This window comes from Balaenoptera borealis (genome assembly GCF_965194805.1).
Source record: "Balaenoptera borealis genome assembly, chromosome: 14".
Classification (NCBI taxonomy): Eukaryota; Metazoa; Chordata; class Mammalia; order Artiodactyla; family Balaenopteridae; genus Balaenoptera; species Balaenoptera borealis.
In genome coordinates, this window is record NC_138875.1 from 82316936 (window position 1) to 82336540 (window position 19605).

Genomic DNA, 19605 nt, shown 5'->3' on the forward strand with positions numbered 1-19605 from the left:
CAGTGTGATTTGAGCATCTTTTCATGTGCTTGTTGGCCAACTGTATAAACTTCTTTGGAGAAATGTCTATTCAAGTCTTTTGCCCATTTTTGAACTGAGTTGTATGTTTTTTTTGATGTCGAGTTGTAGGAGTTCTTTATGTATTCTAGATATTAACCCGTTATGAGATGTATGCAGGTAGTTTCTACTGTTCTGTGGGTTGTCTTTTTACACTCTGATACTGTTTTTTGCACAAAAGTTTTTAATTTTGATGAAATCCTTTTTATACATATTTTTTCTTATGTTGTATGCCTTTGGTGTCACAGTTAATAAATTATTGCCGAATTCAAGGCCATGAAGATTTTCCCTTTTTTTTTTCCTAAGAGTTTCATAGTTTTAGCTCTTAAATTTAGGTCTTTGGTGCCTTTTTTTTGGGGGGGGGGGCTGCGTGTGTCTTAGCTGCAGCAGGTGGGATCTTTCATTGCAGCGCGCAGGCTTCTCTCTAATTGTGGTGCATGGGCTACGTTGCCCCACGGCATGTGGGATCTTAGTTCCCCGACCAGGGCTCAAACCTGCGTCTCCTGCATTGGATGGTGGATTCTTAACCAGTGGACCACCAGGGAAGTCCCCAGAATCATTTGTTGAAGAGACCTTCCTTTGAATGATCTTGACCCCCTTGTTAATAATCAATTGCCCGTAAATATGAGGGTTTATTTCTGGGCTCTGTATTCTATGCCATTGGTTTTTTTTTTTTTTTTATTTTTTTATTTTTTTTTTTATTTTGGCTGTGTTGGGTCTTCGTTTCTGTGTGAGGGCTTCCTCTAGTTGCGGCAAGCGGGGGCCACTCTTCATCGCGGTGCGCGGGCCTCTCACTATCGCGGCTTTTCTTGTTGTGGAGCACAGGCTCCAGATGCGCAGGCTCAGTAGTTGTGGCTCACAGGCCCAGCTGCTCCGTGGCATGTGGGATCTTCCCAAACCAGGGCTCGAACCCGTGTCCCCTGCATTGGCAGGCAGATTCTCAACCACTGCGCCACCAGGGAAGCCCTATGCCATGGGTTTTTATGTCTGTCCTTAGGCCGGGACCACACTCTTTAGATTACTGTAGCTTTGTGATGAGTTTTGAAATTGGGAAGCCACACTTTGCTTTTGATTTTCGTGTATCTTTAAATGTATAATAATTTTTCCTGCATATTTTGTTTTCTTCACATGCCATTATTTGTAGAAGGAACTGTCATCTCTTAAGTCAAATTTACCACATTCTGGATTTAACGGACTTGTAACCTCATGGTATCAGTTACTTTACTCTTCTACCCAATGTTCCCTGTAAATTGGTAGATCTATACACTTGACTAAATCCAGGCTTCCATTGTGTCATATCCGAAGGCTTTTTTTTTTGACTTAAGGAACTTGTAAAAAACAAGAAGAACGATATAATGAACCCCTGCACACCCATCACCTGGCTTCAGCATTTACCAACTCATGCCAGTCTTTTTTCATTTATAGCCCCATCTATTTTCTCCCTCCTGTATTATTTTGAAGCAATATGAACTCTTTATTATTATTTTTGTAAATTTCTTTATATTAATTTGACTAGCATTTTGAATCACATTTTAACCTCATGTTCAGTGGTTATTGGAAATTTAGAATCCTGGATATTGTTGTTTTGCTAAATCTGATCTGTCACATTATAGGTATATTTAGGACTAAGATATGATCTTAGCTTTTTTTGAGAGTCTTTTTTTGTTTGTTTTTTACTGTATGAAATATTAGAATGCTTTTCCTGAAATACTAAAGGAAAAGAGTAAAAGTCAAGCATAATCTGAGTGGATCCAAAATGAAAAAAACAAGAATGAACGTAGGCTTTACCAGTTTCAGAGAATGTTACTGTGGTATGCTAACATTCCCTTTGGGTGTCCACCCACCTCGTAGATCAGTGGAAATCAGTGGTTTCTATACTGATTTTGTACCACTTTTATATCACTCTCTGAGTCTTTTATTTTCCTTACTGACCAGTTTGTTCTACTAAGTAAACTGTATTGTTGAAACAATTGCTCTTTATTAGTCAAAGATACAACTGTACAATCAATAAAAAAATAATGTGACTTCTGTAACGGAGTTTTATGTTTTACATTCTTTTAAATAGTATTGTGGGGATGCTGCATAAGTTTAAGGGCACTTAATTCATGTCATTTGTTTAAGTCTTTTAACTGTGGCATCACAGCAACCACTAGGATAAGATAAAATGGCAAGACGTAGCCATTATTTTATAGTCTTTGACGGGACTTCCCTGGTGCTCCAGTGGCTAAGACTCCATGCTCCCAATGCAGGCGGCCAGGGTTCAATCTCTGGTCAGGGAACTAGATCCCACATGCCGCAAGTAAGAGTTCGCATGCCGCAACTAAAGATCCCACACGCGGCAACGAAGATCCCGCATGCCACAACTAAGACCCAGCGCAGCCAAACAAATAAATAAACAAAATCTGTTTGTCTTTGGCTGCAGACTACAAATAAATAGAGAAACAGTACATTCAAATGGTATTTGAAAGATGTAGAAATTGGGTTAGGCTTTATTGTCAAGTTTATTCCTTGTGATACAATGTCAGAAAGGCAACATAACCTAGAAATGAAAAGTCTATACTTTGGATCACCTGGTTTAAATACCAGCTCTACTACTCTTGAACTGGATGATTTTGGTCAAGATATTTAGCTGCTAAGGTACAGTTTCCTTACCTGTAAAGTAGGGGAGAGGTTTGACATAATGCTTACCATAGTGTCTGGTTTGTAATGTTTTATAAATGATAAATTATTGGTCATATTCCTTAGACTTTAGGAATTTCTCTGTGCTGTGTGAGAGGTAGAATGTTAGAAGTGGAAGGAATCTCAGGTGATTTGATTGAAGACATTATTTTCTTTCTTTCTTTCTGTCTTTTTTTTTTGGCCATGCCACATGGCACGTGGGATCTTCCCCGACCAGGGATTGAACCCACGCCCCCTGCATTGGGAGCACGGAGTCTTAACCACTGGACCACCAGGGAAGTCCAAAGACATTACCTTCTAGATGAGAGAAGGTAGATGAGAGTTGGAGACAAAATCAGCTGACATCAGAGTGCTAATATCAGTCCTGCTTTTCTGAGAATTGGCACCATTCATACTGCTGGGCTTTTTCACCTGAATTGTGCTTCTCTTTGAATGTTTGAAGTTTGTGGCTTTATTTGAGTGTTGTGATTATTTTATTAGAATGAGATTCCAATACTGTTACTCAAGAGTAACTAATTTTACTTTATTAATTTTTTTTATCATTTCATAAAGGGCCTGATTTTTTCCATTGGAGCAAGCCTTACAGTGTATTATGTTTTCTAAGTTCACTTGAAAATAGAGTTCATGTTACTGGAAATTACTTGACAACTGATGTTGGTGTACTGCACTATTTCAGAGGGAGGGGTTTGGCAGGGAAAGGCACTTGTTATATAGATCCTGACAGAGGCACTTATTATTTAAAGTGAAAGTTTTTTGAATGATTCAACTTATTTTCAAATGTCTTTCTGCAGTTGTAAACACAGTACCTATTTTTAGAGGTGAGGGAAAAATATGGGCAGTAACTTGATGTTAGTCAAATATGTCAGTTAAATCAGGAATATAATCCATATTTTGCTCCTGGGTAGCTTTTTATAACAGAGTGAGTGGTTACTTTTGGAGTAGAGATTATTATATTTGGTATTGGTTATTTCTTTAAATAGGTTGTTTTTATTTTTACTTTATTTCATTTTGATTGTGGTCACATTTCTTTCCTCCTTCCTCCCTCCCTTGACCCCTACCTGTTCTGGGCCTCTGAGCCAGCAAAGCGCAGCGAGAGTCATACTTATGTAGCCTTTATACTTAATATTAGATGAGCCCTGCCCACAGATAGCCTGTGTGTTTTTGGATGGAATTATAAGATATTTCAAATTTGAAAAAAATTTTTAGCTTGTTTAGCTTGTTGAATTTCATAAATATAACATTTAATCTTTTCAGAGGCCGAAACAGTAGCAAAGGACTGCCTCAATCTACGGTGAGTAACTTTAATGTTACTTGTTTGGAAAAATTGATAACTAAAATGTGATTTCTAAACCACAGACCAAAAGCCAAGGCCAAAAAATAAATAAATAAATTGCCTTCTATCTCAGATAACCTTTGCAGATTAATATGGTTAGCTGTAAGACCATTAGCTATATCTGTTGGGGTTTTTTTTAATATAAATTAATTTATTTATGGCTGTGTTGGGTCTTCGTTGCTGCTCACGGGCTTTCTCTAGTTGCGGTGAGCCGGGGCTACTCTTCATTGTGGTGCGTGGGCTTCTCATTCTGGTGGCTTCTCTTGTTGTGGAGCACGGGCTCTAGGCACGCGGGCTTCAGTAGTTGCAGCGTGTGGGCTCAGTAGTTGTGGCTTGCAGGCTCTAGAGTGCAGGCTCAGTAGTTGTGGCACATGGGCTTAGTTGCTCCGTGGCATGTGGGATCTTCCCGGACCAGGGCTCGAACCCGTGTCCCCTGCACTGGCAGGCGGATTCTTAGGACTTCCACCTGCCACCAGGGAAGTCCTATCTGTTGTTTTTTAATGGTGACTCCATGTGTAAAATGCAGAATTATCTGTAAATTATATTTTTATTTTTCATGCTTAATAATAACAACTCATTTGTTCTTTTATAAATGACTAAAGGCAAATATAAATGATTAATGAGATAAATGGAACACTAGGACTGGAGTTTTCAAAACTTTGGGGTTTTGTTTTTGAATAATGTGCTATCTTTTATTCATTTTTCTCCCTGGAAAAGGGCCTTCTGGTTTTAAATTTTGGAACTTTATCAGTGAAATTAAACTGGGCACAAAGGACAGAATGTGCAAGTTCCACAAGATGCAAGAAATATAAATGAGAAGTTGTCACTATTTTTTGAGACTTCGCCTTTATTGTGGACAGATTTTCTTCTTCAGAATCAGGACACATGCTTATGTAGTGTGTAATAAGGAGTGATGTGGTTTATTATACCTTAGAGCAATATCATTGATTCAGATATGCTAAGAGAAGATAGTCAAGGGTCTTCTACAGAGGTTCCCCTTCCACCCCATTTGTTTTATTTTGTTTTATTTTTTTTTTTAAGCATAGGATTGATTGATTGATTTATGGCTGCATTAGGTCTTCATTGCGGTGCACAGGCTTCTCATTGCAGTGGCTTCTCTTGTTACGGAGCACGGGCTGTAGGCGTGCAGGCTTCAGTAGTTGTGTCTTGTTGTCTCCAGAGCTCAGGCTCAGTAGTTGTGGCGCATGGGCTTAGTTGTTCCGTGATATGTGGGATCCTCCCGGACCAGGGCTGGAACCCGTATCCCCTGCATTGACAGGTGGATTCCCAACCACTGAGCCACCAGGGCAGTCCCTACCCCATTTATTTTTTAAGGTATATTTAACCCTATTTAGTGTACAGTTCTGTGACTTTTGATGTATACAATTGTGTAACCACCATCACAGTCAAGGTAATAGAACAGTTTATCACCTCCAGAAATCCCTCATGCCAGTTTGTAGTGAATCCTACTCTTCAGTCATTGACCTGTCTTCTGTTCCTGTGGTTTTGTCTTTCCTCATATATGGAAGTTCACTTTTGCTTTTTTGTGTCATGTATAGTCAAAACATTGTTAGTTGTTATGACTGATTTCACTTTTGAAAACTTACACTCCATAAGGAGGCAAAAGATTGTAGTAAACCAAATCTCCCTTTAATGAGTGTAAGGTATTATAAACCTAAGTAAATATTTTGTAACAAAAGAAGTGTTAACTTTAATATATATACAAAGATAAATAATGAGTTCCAATAATGTTTTTTCTTAATATTCCAGATTTCTTTTGATGGAATCTATGCAAATATGAGGATGGTTCATATACTTACATCAGTTGTTGTAAGTTATCAGAGTATTGGGGAGAAACTGCCTTGTGAGTGGAATAAAATAATTTCATGAAGTTAAAATGTGAATGATTCTCAAAGTAACATTTCTTAGGTCATGTTTAATCAGGATGATTTAGAAAACAGATGAGAACTCTATTCAAGCCATTGCAACTCACTATAAAAGCGTTCTTGTTAACCCTGCTGTGTACAAAATAATGTTACTAGTTGATTGTCTTTAGTGCATTATTTTGTCACTTAATAAAACTGGAGTCAAAAATACTAAATTTCACTACTTAAACTTATACTGCAGACTCTGAGCAAGGCCTCCTGAAGAATTTTGAGAATTTGGTGTATTAATGTTTTAAAAATTTTTTATTCTGTCAGTGGTTACCTAATATGTTGAATGAAGCTATTAAAAAGTAAAATGAAAGCAGTTATCCCCCATGACTGCATAGCACAGTGTTTCTTTGATAAATTAATTGTATGTTTTTAGGGATCCAAATGTGAAGTACAAGTGAAAAACGGAGGTATATATGAAGGAGTTTTTAAAACATACAGTCCTAAGGTAATTTTTACTTTTTTTCTTTGTTTTAAATGTAAAACCCCTTGAATCATCAACTACTGTATATGTTTGTGTGACTTCCTTGTAGTGTTTATTAGTTTCTGATTTAGCAGTTTATAGTTGTGAGGCAGGTATGTTTGTCACATTTTCATGCTTTTAGTACTTTACCTTTAATGTGCTTTTTAAAACCACTTTGAATGATTTCGCTCTTCAGTTTCAAGTACTGATTACTTTATAGACGGGTTTGTGTATTCAAAAAGACTTCTTGCTCTTTTTGCTTATTAAAATATTTTCTGTCTTTGCAAGTATTATGGACTAGAAGAGTGATCTGGCGTTTCATTGTTTTCCTCTTTACCACTATTGTGCTTAAGACAGACCATGGTAGTAAAGACCAACTTTTAGATGAGAGGATTTTTGAATATTGGAATAGATAGTAGATCATATTTCTGAGAAAAAGGTATGATTATAAGGATCTCTTGAGATAATTTTTTACCAAAGGCATATAAGAAATAGTACCTTGATGTGCTAAAGAATTCATGTCAGATTTTATTTTATAAATGTTTTGAATATTTACTTATGTTATTCTTTCTAGTGTGATTTGGTACTTGATGCTGCGCATGAGAAAAGTACAGAATCCAGTTCGGGGCCAAAGCGTGAAGAAATAATGGAGAGTATTTTGTTCAAGTGTTCAGATTTTGTTGTGGTACAGTTTAAAGATATGGACTCCAGTTACGCAAGAAGAGGTGAGTTTTGATTTCCTAAATATGCTTTATGGTTTATTAGATATATTCAGGCAAAGACTCTCTGCACTGATCATACAGACTTTTCTTTTTTCTTTTTCTTTCTTTTTTTTTTTTAAGAAATAAGGGCTTTTTTGATTAAGACAAATGGAAATATTAATGCACTTTTGCTGGAAAATATTTAAAACCTCGGGGGAAGATTCCTTGGTACTTTTGGTAGGATAAATAATGAGAGTTTGTATTCTATTAAAAAACAGTTTGTAAAGAATTTTCTAAAGATTTATGATCAAGAATGCTACTGATTATACTCAACTAAAAATTTCTTGTCCCATTTGACTTACAGTGTTTTAGCTTATACGTTTTTAGTTTTATAATGTTTATAAATAATACTTATAGTTTTACTATGCTCGTTGTTCTATAAATACTTTAGTTTTTTAATTTGTAAAGAAATCAAAGCACAGGGCTAAGGGAGAAGGGCAGAGAGCTATGGATAGAAAATGATTGTCTAATGAAGTTGAAAAACGTAAGGAAGTAGAACACGTATACTGGAAGAAACATTCAGAGTATGGGACTATGTTTTAAGAGTATAAAAGCAGTGATGTAGTTATGTTAAAATTTAGTCTGTTTCAGGTGTCTATTGAGGAGGAAAATATGGGCATTGCTGTTACTCATTTGGAGAGCATACTCCGCAGTATTGAGTGTTCAATAACACATTGAAAGGCTCTCCTGAGCAATTTTGAAATTGGTTCTAAAATTCTCAAATGATTTTTTTGGGGGTGGGGTTCAAATTCTGTAGTCATTTCTATTGCAAATTATAACAGCAGTTTTTGATTTTCATTATTCAGTCTATACCAACAGTTGTTTTCATTGTTGCACTGATTCTTCTATGCTGTTATTTAGAAATTACAAGCCTCCAGAAAGTTAAAGCCTTTCTCTTGGACCTCTTAATAAGGTTTTCACCTTTAGTTAGATTGCTTTTTCAGAAGCTAGCCAGGCTAGGTACTCTGAAACTGCTTTTGCATTGCTGATGAAAGCACTGTTCTGATCTTGTATTTTCCTAATTGTCTGTGTCTTTGATTCACAACTCTTTGTCTAAGAGTCCTTCAGTGGCCCGTACAAGGAAACAAGTCTTTTTTTAGTGACTGCCTTTGGAGTTGATTATGTTTATGTCCAGGAGCACAAAATTATTTATATTTATACTTACACTATTGAAGTATTTTCACTGTTTTAAATTTAAAAAGTGACTTGGATCATAAGTCAAAAGGAAAAATAAAATTTTAGTTGAATTTATCACTTAGCACTCTGGAAAAAGTATTGGCAACAACAGCAACAGATGTTCCCTGGTCTATTGGGTACCAGGCTATTTAGCTAAAAGCCATTCACAGTATGCTTTGGTTTTTGTTCTTAAAGGGAATTGGCATTTCCCAAGTTTGGAAAGGTAAATATTACTTGAAGACATGTATAGTATCCATCCCATTCATTGATCCTCTTAAACATTTATGTCTTTAAATTTTTACTTTATTTTGTTTATTATTTTATTATGCCTTTATTTCTCAGGTAATTTGTGTTTATTGTAGAAAGCCAAGAAAATACAAATCAGAGCAACAGCTTTGACAGCGTTCAGTACACTCATAAGGGGATGAATGTATTTTACTATGTACATAAATAGTTTTTTTGATGAGGACATCTAGTAGTGGAGTAATTTCAGGTATTTTATTTAAAGACTGTAGTGGTTTAGTGAATTATAAATTCTGTCCAGTGCATAGTATCCTGAAAATAGTATTAAGTCATGTGTTTAGAATTTCAGTTCTCTTAATCCTGATTCTTAACACTATCCTGGCAGAAGTTGCCTCTATAAAAGTATTATTTTGGAGATACTATAGAGAAAAATTTTTTAGAGTAATTAACTGGCATGATTTATTGTGAAAATTAAGGCACTTAGTACTGCTTTTAGATTTATATTATTTTGTGTTAAACACATACTCAGATTTCTAGTCTCCTTGAGTAAAGGAAGGTAGGATTTAACTAGTGATTCTTATTGCTGGTTTCACATTTTAGTCTCCATGGGTTTTAAAAATTGCCTAGTTCTCACTTTTGGAGATTCTGATTTCATTGTAATTAGCCTGGGTGAGGCGCTGAGTATTTGATTCTGAGGTGTAGTCAGGCATGTGAGCCATGAGTTGCATACGATAAGATCCTAAGAATGGCTCTGTTCTGGAGGTCATGAGGATTTGTACTTTCTCTCCTTACCTCACAGTGCCCTTTCTGTCTCAGAATTGTAGATTATCTTGAATAGTCCCCACTGGTATCAGTTTGATACCACTTTGCTACGTTTTAAATGGGTAGATGGATTGAGGTTGTTTTTTTTTTTAAGGATTAATGGAAGTGAATGAGTGATAAGAACAAAAAAACTAATATTACCTCGTAGCTTCCTAAAAGAAGGGGGAAATTTGTTTCCTTTCTGAGCTTTTATCTTATAATTCTATTCTGTAATAGTACTGTCAAAATCTTAAGTTGATCATACGTAACTAAAATCAAGTGTCTATTCTATGTGTTGGACTCTGTGCTAAGCATTTTATGTGCATTTTTTCATTTAATCATCACAACTTCTTTCTGAAATGGGTGTGATTATTATCCACATGTTGTAGGTGAGGGAACTGAGGCATGATTAATTAACTTGATAAAGTGAGGACACAAATCCAGATGCTCTCTAACTCCAAGTCATGTTCTTAAACGTTGTCCTATAGTGACATAAATTATGTGGTCTAATTTATTGTTTAGCTGAGCTGGTTCAGAATTAATCTGGATTTACCTTAAAGGATTTCCCCACAAGTAAAGCCAAAAGTAAAAAACAAAATTCTCATGCAGTATAAATATGCAGATTATCATATTGTTCAAAAATTCTTTTCCTTTTTTTTTTTTTTAAAGTCTTCTTAAAAAATTTTTTTTTATTTTTGGCTGTGTTGGGTCTTCGTTTCTGTGCGAGGGCTTTCTGTAGTTGAGGCAAGGAGGGGGCCACTCTTCATCGCGGTGCGCGGGCCTCTCACTATCGCGGCCTCTCTTGTTGCGGAGCACAGGCTCCAGACGCGCAGGCTCAGTAATTGTGGCTCATGGGCCTAGTTGCTCCGCGGCATGTGGGATCCTCCCAGACCAGGGCTCGAACCCGTGTCCCCTGTATTGGCAGGCAGATTCTCAACCACTGCACCACCAGGGAAGCCCCCTTTTCCTTTTTAAATGTTTGGCTTTTCTTTTGGGGAAAACTTCTTAGAGTTAGTAAGGTCAATGTGGCTTTTAAGTTTTTAATGCTAACTTCATTGATTTTAATAAGGTTTAAAAGTCATTCATATACATATGCAAATGAATAATAGGCGTAGAAATAATTGATATCTTAGGATATGGTGAATAAGTTTCATCTGACCTCTTGAATGTTGTACACATACCAGTTTGATTTATGGGCACAGTGAAAAGTAGCTTTACATCTTGCAAGCCGTGGGTTCATTTTGCACATGTGTAATTAGAAGAGACCATCAGATTATCACTGGAAAATTAGTGTGTGTTTTATCTTTTATCTGAATTCCAGTGCAGACAGATCTGGGATGCTCTCATTTTCCCCTTTTCATTTTGCCACCTATTTTTTAGGGCATTCAGCTGCCTTTGTGTCTGTCTACCTTGGAATTGGCATATTGTCGCTACTCAATTTTTACTTGGTTTTCTGTCTCCTTCCAACTTCCCTTTCTCATCTCCTTTTTTCCTTTATTCTCTTTCTGCTCTTCCTATTGCTCCTTTATTCATATTTTGCTCTTTGATTTTATACCCCAACTCAACTGTATTTTAGTTCTGTGGCTTCTCTTCTTTTGTACTTCCTTATTCCATTCTCTCTCATGCTTCTTTCTACTGCTTCATTTCCTTTGTACTATTCTCAACCTGTAGAACAGAGATCAGCAGACTTAAAGCCTGTGGACCAAATCGACTCATCAATAAATAAAGTTTTGTTGAAACACAGTTATGCCCATTCATTTATGCATTGTCTGTGGCTGCTTTAATGCTACAGCGATAGAGTTGAATAGTTGTAATAGAGACTATATGGCTTTCAAAGCCAAAAAATGTTTACCATCTGGCCCTTTATAGGAAAAGTTTGCCAAGTCTAGACCTAGATTATTTTCCCTACTGCATTTCAGCTGTTATGGTTTTTCAAAAATACATATTGTACCAGCTTTAGTGAAATAACACAGAACATATTTTGTCTCAACACTCATCCTTTGACTCTAGATTCACCTAGTACAGTGTAATTTCATCTAATTCCTTATTTCAAGTTAGATTTAGTCTTCAGAATCACTTTTGCTTGCCAGCTCCTTTGTCACAGTAAGTGAAAAACCATACATGAGAAAATTGGTTATTGGGAATGCTCTCTATCATCAGCTGTCTGTCCCCTCCCCCATCTACAGATTTCTCTTCCCCCTTGCCATCATTGTTCTCTTTCCTTTGGCTTTAGTAGAGGAGATATCTCACTTCCTGTTTTGTTTTTTTGTTTGTTTGTTTTTTTTTTATTATGTTTGGCTGTGTTGGGTCTTCGTTTCTGTGCGAGGGCTTTCTCTAGTTGCGGCGAGTGGGGGCCACTCTTCATCGCGGTGCACGGGCCTCTCACTGTCACGGCCTCTCTTGTTGCAGAGCACAGGCTCCAGATGCGCAGGCTCAGTAGTTGTGGCTCACGGGTCCAGTTGCTCCGCGGCATGTGGGATCTTCCCAGACCAGGGCTTGAACCCGTGTCCCCTGCATTGGCAGGCAGATTCTCAACCACTGCGCCACCAGGGAAGCCCTCACTTCCTGTTTAATCCCAGCTTCTCCAGTCATGCCCTTGACTCTGTCCATTTTACCATTCCTGGGTTCTTGCTCTTTTATGTCACCTCTCTGTGTCCAGACTCTTCAGCCTCTTCCTTTCCACTTACTCTTTCCCTTTAGCCTGACAACCGGTTCAAGTCCTTCGCATCCTAAAAAGGATCCCTTTTTATCTTGAATTCTTCTAATTACTGTTCTGTATTCCTTTCTTATCCAGACTTCTTAACTCGCATTTTCTACTGACTCCTCCCATGAGGAGTAGTCTGCCTTTTATGCTCACAACTTGGAAACTTCTGAGGCTACCAGTAACCTCTAGTTGCTAGATCTTTTGGACTGTTTCAGTCTTTACTGCTGCATTTGACACTGTTGATTTCACCCTCCTTTAGAAGCTGCTCCTCTGTTTTTCATGGGTCTTATTAATCAGTTCTTTCCTGCTTTGTTCTTGGGCTTCATTTCTGTCACACTGCCCTTCAATGTGTTTGTGTTCCCCTAGTGTTTCTTTTTTTCTTTCTTTTCTTATGACATGAACTTTCTCTTTTTACTTTTAAAAAAAAATTTTTTTTTTTTTAATTTTTATTTATTTATGGCTGTGTTGGGTCTTCGTTTCTGTGCGAGGGCTTTCTCCAGTTGTGGCAAGCGGGGGCCACTCTTCATCACGGTGCGTGGGCCTCTCACTATCGCGGCCTCTCTTCTTGCAGAGCACAGGCTCCAGACGCGCAGGCTCAGTAATTGTGGCTCACGGGCCCAGTTGCTCCGCGGCATGTGGGATCTTCCTAGACCAGGGCTCGAACCCGTGTCCCCTGCATTGGCAGGCAGATTCTCAATCACTGCGCCACCAGGGAAGCCCGAACTTTTTTTTTTTTAATAATTTTTTTAATTGTAATTATTTGCTTGAGTGTCTCTGTCTCACTTTTTCCCACCCCTTTTTTGTTTGTTTGTTTGTTTGTTTTGGCCATGCTGCGTGACATGCGGGATCTTAGTTCCCCGACCAGGGATCAAACCTGTGCCCCCTGCAGTGGAAGAGCACAGTCCTAACCAGTGCACCACCAGGGAATTCCCTGACATGAGCTTTTAAGGTTTAGTCTCTTTAACAACTTTATTTTCTTTCTTTTTTTTTTTTTTAATTTTATTTTTTTATTTTTGCCATGCCTCTCGGCTTGCAGGATCTTAGTTCCCTGACTAGGGATTAAACCTGGGCCATGGCAGTGAAAGTGCCGAATCCTAACTACTAGACCACCAGGGAACTCCCTTTCTTTCTTTGCCCAGTGCTCTTACCCACATGTCAGTCGCTTATATACTCTCATAATATCAGCTATCACATAGAAGCCTCCTCTCCATCATTGCCCTTATACCATGTTGTATTATAATTAGATGTTTCTGTCTCCCCCATTATGAGTTCTTTGTGTACGGATACTGTATTTTTTTCATCCTTGGAGCCTAGTATGGTGTTTTGTCACACAATATGCTCTCAATATAAATGTCTTTTTTTTTTTTTTTTTTTTGGGCTGCATTGGGTCTTTGTTGCTGCGTGCAGGCTTTCTCTGATTGCGGCGAGAGGGGGCTACTCTTTGTTGGCCGTGTACGGGCTTCTCATTGCGGTGGCTTCTCTTGTTGTGGAGCACGGGCTCTAGGCGCGCAGGCTTCAGTAGTCGTGGCACATGGGCTTCTGTAGTTATGGTGCACGGGCTTAGTTGCTCCGCAGCATGTGGGATCTTCCTGGACCAGGGATCGAACCCATGTCCCCTGCATTGGCAGGCGGATTCTTATCCACTGTGCCACCAGGGAAGTCCCAATAAATGTCTTTTGAATGAATGAAACTAGGGCCTTCATATACTTTTAAAGAAGCAGTTTCATGCAAAGAACAAGAAAGCCATAAGTGGTCTTATGTCTGCAGCCAGGCAGCAAATGCTTACTGAGCTCTGTAATGTATTCATTGCTATGCTATTTGCTATAGACAGTACAGAGAAATTCAAGACCTAATATATTTTGGGTCCCTTTTGAGAACTTAGGGATGCTGTATACCCTCACCCTACACAAAATGCATACACAGAGACTTCTACATTTAATTCCGTGGTGTTCACTGTTTCCTAGGGAGTTCAAGTACTCCATGTTAAGAAGAAGCTCTGCTCTAGACATTTTCAGAGTTGGAGATACCAAAGCATGTGAAAGAATTCAGGAAAAATGGAAAGTTGAAATTGGTGGCATTGAATCCCCAATGGAGTTCAGAGACATGAAAAATTGTGTATGTTGTAGTAGTTGGAGGAAGTCGGGTTGTGAATGTGTGATTAGAGAGCAGTGAGAAATAAAACTGTACAGATTATTTTATTCTGGTGTTGCACTGTTTTGTTTTCATGTGGTCATCCTGTATGTCTGATAGGGTGGGGTCCTATGAGTAACAGAGAGGGATCTTTTCTGAAGGGCATGACATTAGGAATGCCATGTCAGTCATCTAAGGAAGAGGCAGATCCCAGAGCAGGATATGGCCTGAGAATCCTTAGATTCTGTGTTCCAGATTCATTCCTGGGTGGTGCTCTAGTATGGCGGGGCTGGCCACAGCCTTGCAGCTGAGTAGGCACATTCTTGGAGCAAGGAGTGCAGTAGGTTCTATAGATGGTCAGGAGGTGCTAACATTGGACAGGCAGGCAGCTCTAAAGCTGGAGAAGTGATTGGGATCGACAGCCTGCCCTTTGGGCAGGAGGTAGGATAGGCCCTGTGGTAGGCAGGCAGGTGGGGTGATAGATAGGCAGGTGGTCTTGTGGCTGGGGGCTGTCCAGGAAGCTGAGCAGGAAAGCCCTGTCAGGGGGTTGTCTTGGGCCTGTGGGCTTTGGGAGTAGCTTTTCTAAGTAAGTCCACGTTCTAATAGTCTTCTGTTAAAACTGTACCATTAGAAAGTTTACTGCCTCAACCTTGCTGTGGGCTAGTTAGAGAAGGATGTATGTCCATGCCGGGGCCAAATGGTAAGTGGAGATCCATCAGCATTTACTGAGGCCAGTATGGAGGTGGCACAGAGTTTATTGAGATTAAAAAAATTAAACAGGTATGGTGGAACAGGTGATGGAAACCTAAACAGTAGTTTGAGGTACATAATAGGGAAGTATTGCATGTTTATTAAAATATATGCTTTCATTTATTAAAATTTTATCTCTATATGTTTTTAGAGCATACAGAAATTATCTGCTATATTCTTCATGTTTATAACTCTTCTATTTTTAGTTTTTCAAGGAACCTCCATACTGTTCTCCATACTGGCTGCACCAGCTTACATTCCCATCAACAGTATAGGAGGGTTCCCTTTTCTCCATACCCTCTCCAGCATTTATTATTTGCAGACTTTTTGATGATGGCCATTCTGACCAGTGTGAAGTGGTAGTTTTGATTTGCGTTTCTCTAATAATTAGTGATGTTCAGCATCTTTTCATATGCTGTTGGCCATCTGTATGTCTTCTTTGGGGAAATGTCTGTATAGGTCTTCTGCCCATTTTTTGATTGAGTTGTTTGTTTTTTTGATACTGAGTTGTCTGAGCTGTTTGTATATTTTGGAAATTAAGCCTTTGTCCGTCTCATCATTTGCAAATATTTTCTCCAATTCTGTGGGTTGTCTTTTCATTTTGTTCATGGTTTCCTTTGCTGTGCAGAAGCTTATGGGTTTGATGAGGTTCCGTTTGTTTATTTTTGCTTTTATTTATTGCCTTGGGAGACTGACCTAAGAAAGCATTGCTACAATTTATATCAGAGAATGTTTGTCCTGTGTTCTCTTCTAGGAGTTTTATGGTGTCATGTCTTGTATTTAAGTCTATGAGCCATTTTGAGTTTATTTTTGTGTATGGTGTGAGGGAGTGTTCTAACTTCACTGATTTACATGCAGCTGTCCAGCTTTCCCAGTACCACTTGCTGAGGAGACTGTCTTTTCTCCATTGTATATTCTTGCCTCCTTTGTTGAAGATTAATTGACGGTAGATGTGTGGGTTTATTTCTGGGCTCTCTATACTGTTCCATTGATCTATATGTCTATTTTTGTGCCAATAAAAAAGGTAGCATTCCTGAACTCCCTAGTAGGTAATTCAGACAAGTCCAGGACATTTTCAGGAAGACAGTTTACTTGGTAATATTGTCTAATGCAAGTATACCCAGTTACTGTCTGATTTTTTTTTTTAATTTTTTTTTTTAATTTTTTTTTGTTTATTTATTTATTTATTTATTTATGGCTGTGTTGGGTCTTCGTTTCTGTGCGAGGGCTTTCTCTAGTTGCGGCAAGTGGGGGCCACTCTTCATCGCGGTGCGCAGGCCTCTCACTACCGCGGCCTCTCTTGTTGCAGAGCACAGGCTCCAGACGCGCAGGCTCAGTAGTTGTGGCTCACGGGCCTAGTTGCTCCGTGGCATGTGGGATCTTCCCAGACCAGGGCTCGAACCCGTGTCCCCTGCATTGGCGGGCAGATTCTCAACCACTGCACCACCAGGGAAGCCCTACTGTCTGGTTTTAGTTTTATTTTTTCTCTTGCTCTGCACAGTCTCAGTGGAGTCTTATGAACACCAAATATATTAAAAAACTAGTAATAAAGCAGGGCAATAAAGGAGTGTGGATAAATTGTCTCCACCTTAATTTCTATTCCATCTGACTGTAAACAGAAATTGATTGCTTTTTTACCCAGATCAGACCTGGCAAATAGTTTTAAGTGAGAATGTGCACTTGAACAGTTGGTCTTCTAATTTATACTACAAAAGAACAGTCTGAATCTGTAAAATGTTTTATATATCTGCCGAGGAAACAGAATGGTGTTTGTATAGCTGTTTAAGAATTAGAATTAATTTTGTCTACTAACTTTTTCTTAACCTATTGCCAAACACTTTTGCTATAAGTTTAAGAGTTAGTTGTAAAAAGACTACTGTATTGGCTAATAGTATTGGAAGACAGTTCCCACATTCTGTTTTCTGATTCCTGAATATTTCTGAATTCACCTTGGATTTTTTTGCCCTAAATCTTCTATAAAATCACTTTCTTTCCCCTTTCCTTTCTCTGTCTTCCCTTAACTTTTGAGATGAAAACAGTACCTTTTATTAAAAAAAACCCTCAAACAAAATTAGACCATTTCATTCTTTCGGATGGCATAGGCTAAAGGCTCCTCCTCCCCCCTCAAAATGGGGTACTGAACCAGGAGCCTAATGGAGAAGCTGAAAACAGAATGTTCACCTCTGGATACCACTCTGCAAAGTGTATCTTTCTATTGAGGTCTTTGTTAGAATTTTGTCTGACCTATTTTGGAGATAATATAGGAATTAGAAATCTAATGTTCTGTGGCATCTATCACCTTGTTTTTTAAATACAGCAGGCCTCACGAAGTGGACTTCCATTTTTCTCTTGTTCTTCTGTGTTACATTAATCTGGCTTTGCTGTAGAATTGGTTGTGCATTTGATCCTGTGGAGTCTTGACTACTGATCTTCATTCAGATCTTTCAGAGGAATCTGGTTTGTGGGTTTAAAATTTTTTCCCTGGTATTTGGTTGATTTTTTTTTTTTTTTTTTTAATGAAAGCTTCTTTATTTCTTTCTTTATTTTTGGCTGTGTTGGGTCTTCATTTCTGTGCGAGGGCTTTCTCTAGTTGCGGCAAGCGGGGGCCACTCTTCGTCGCGGTGCGCGGGCCTCTCACTGTCGCGGCCTCTCTTGTTGCGGAGCACAAGCTCCAGACGCGCAAGCTCAGTAGTTGTGGCTCACGGGCCTAGTTGCTCCGCGGCATTTGGGATCTTCCCAGACCAGGGCTCAAACCCGTGTCCCCTGCATTGGCAGGCAGATTCTCAACTACTGTGCCACCAGGGAAACCCTTGGTTGATATTTTAAGTCAAATACAGCACCATTTTTTTTAAGGTATTTTCAATTATTTTATTTTATTTTATTTATTTAATACATCTGTATTGGAGTATAATTGCTTCACAATACTGTGATAGTTTCTGTTGCACAACAAAGCGAATCAGCCATATGCATACACATGTCTCCATATCCCCTCCCTCTTGAGCCTCCCTCCCATCCTCCCTATCCCACCCCTTAGGTCATCGCAGAGCACCGAGCCGATCTCCCTGTTCTATGCTGCTGCTTCCCACCAGCCAACTATTTTACATTCGGTAGTGTATATACGTCCATGCTACTCTGGCTTCACCCTCCCACCCCATGTCCTCAAGTCCATTCTCTATGTCTACCTCTTTATTCCTGCCCTGCAATTTGGTTCATCGGTACCCTTTTTTTTAGATTCCATATATATGCGTTAGCATATGGTATTTGTTTTTCTCTTTCTGACTTATTTAATTCCATATGACAGACTCTAGGTCCATTCACCTCACTACAAATAACTCAATTTTGTTCCTTTTTATGGCTGAGTAATATTCCTTTGTATATATGTGCCACATCTTCTTTATTCATTCATCTGTCGATGGACATTTAGGTTGGTTCCATGTCCTGGCTATTGTAAATAGTGCTGCAGTGAACATTGTGGTGCGTGTCTCTTTTTGTTTTTTGTTTTTTTCACACACACACACTGTATTTTATTTTTACAAGAGATAAATAAACTGACACCAAGCATTGTAAATGGATGACCACAACAAAAGCAACAATGATTGCAATTACCAAACACAAAACACACTCATACTATGTCATAATATTGACATTCAGTCCAGTAATGCTCCACTGTAACAGCTCCTTTACTTTGCAGTGAAAATTGATTTGTATATTTTTTGCCTCTGAGTCCTTGTGGGATTTTTTTTTTTTAATTCAAACAAAGTCACAAAAACTATAATCATCCTCATTAGTTCACTCAGTCCCATGTAATTAATTTTTTCTTGTCTTGATCTTTTGTTAGCACTTTTATGAATTCATCAGTTTTCCATTAGAGTTCTGAAAATGCTTATTCATTCAGTTCAGCAGTATAGTCAGTTACCAGAAACCTGTACTTTTCAGAGTCTTTTCCATGAATTCCTTGAAGATGAAACCTTTTTATAGGAACATTTTTGCAAAAGCATCAGAGTACACCCAGAACTGTCTGTAAATGACAGAAGACTTAAAAATGACCACGGTTAAAGATATGATGAAAGTTCATAATAATGCAATTGACAAGGAAATTTAGTTATTTCTGAGATATACATTTTAAAGTAATAACTAGAATTATGACTTATAACATTATACCAGAACATATAAGATTTTTAGAAATTTCATGTAATGTTAAGATTTTTAGAAATTTCATGTAATGTCTGAAACATATATTAACATATTTCCATACAAATAAACCAAAGAAAGTTTAGTATTAGTTGTTTTTTTTGTTTGTTTTTATATACTGCAGGTTCTTATTAGTTATCAGTTTCATACACATCAGTGTATACATGTCAATCCCAATCTCCCAGTTCAGCACACCACCATCCCCACCCCACCGTGGTTTTTTCTCTTTTTGAATTATGGTTTTCTCAGGGTATATGTCCAGTAGTGGGATTGCTGAGTCATATGGTAGTTCTATTTTTAGTTTTTTAAGGAACCTCCATACTGTTTTCCATGGTGGTTGTATCAATTTACATTCCCACCAACAGTGTAGGAGGGTTCCCTTT

The 19605-nt window shown here is 38.3% G+C and overlaps 1 protein-coding gene across 17 annotated transcripts in view; it reads left to right on the forward strand.

The window, feature by feature from the left end:
• ATXN2 (ataxin 2) overlaps positions 1-19605 on the forward strand; it is a 132025-nt gene that overhangs the window by 28650 nt on the left and 83770 nt on the right. For all 17 annotated transcript variants that reach the window (XR_014234512.1, XR_014234513.1, XR_014234514.1 and 14 more), the window contains exons 2-5: positions 3991-4027; positions 5840-5899; positions 6380-6451; positions 7041-7191. Coding sequence is in view for 7 of the 17 variants with exons in the window: in XM_082355845.1 (XP_082211971.1) it covers positions 3991-4027; positions 5840-5899; positions 6380-6451; positions 7041-7191 (320 nt within the window). In the remaining 10 variants the exon portion in view is untranslated. The remainder of the gene's footprint in view (positions 1-3990; positions 4028-5839; positions 5900-6379; positions 6452-7040; positions 7192-19605) is intronic.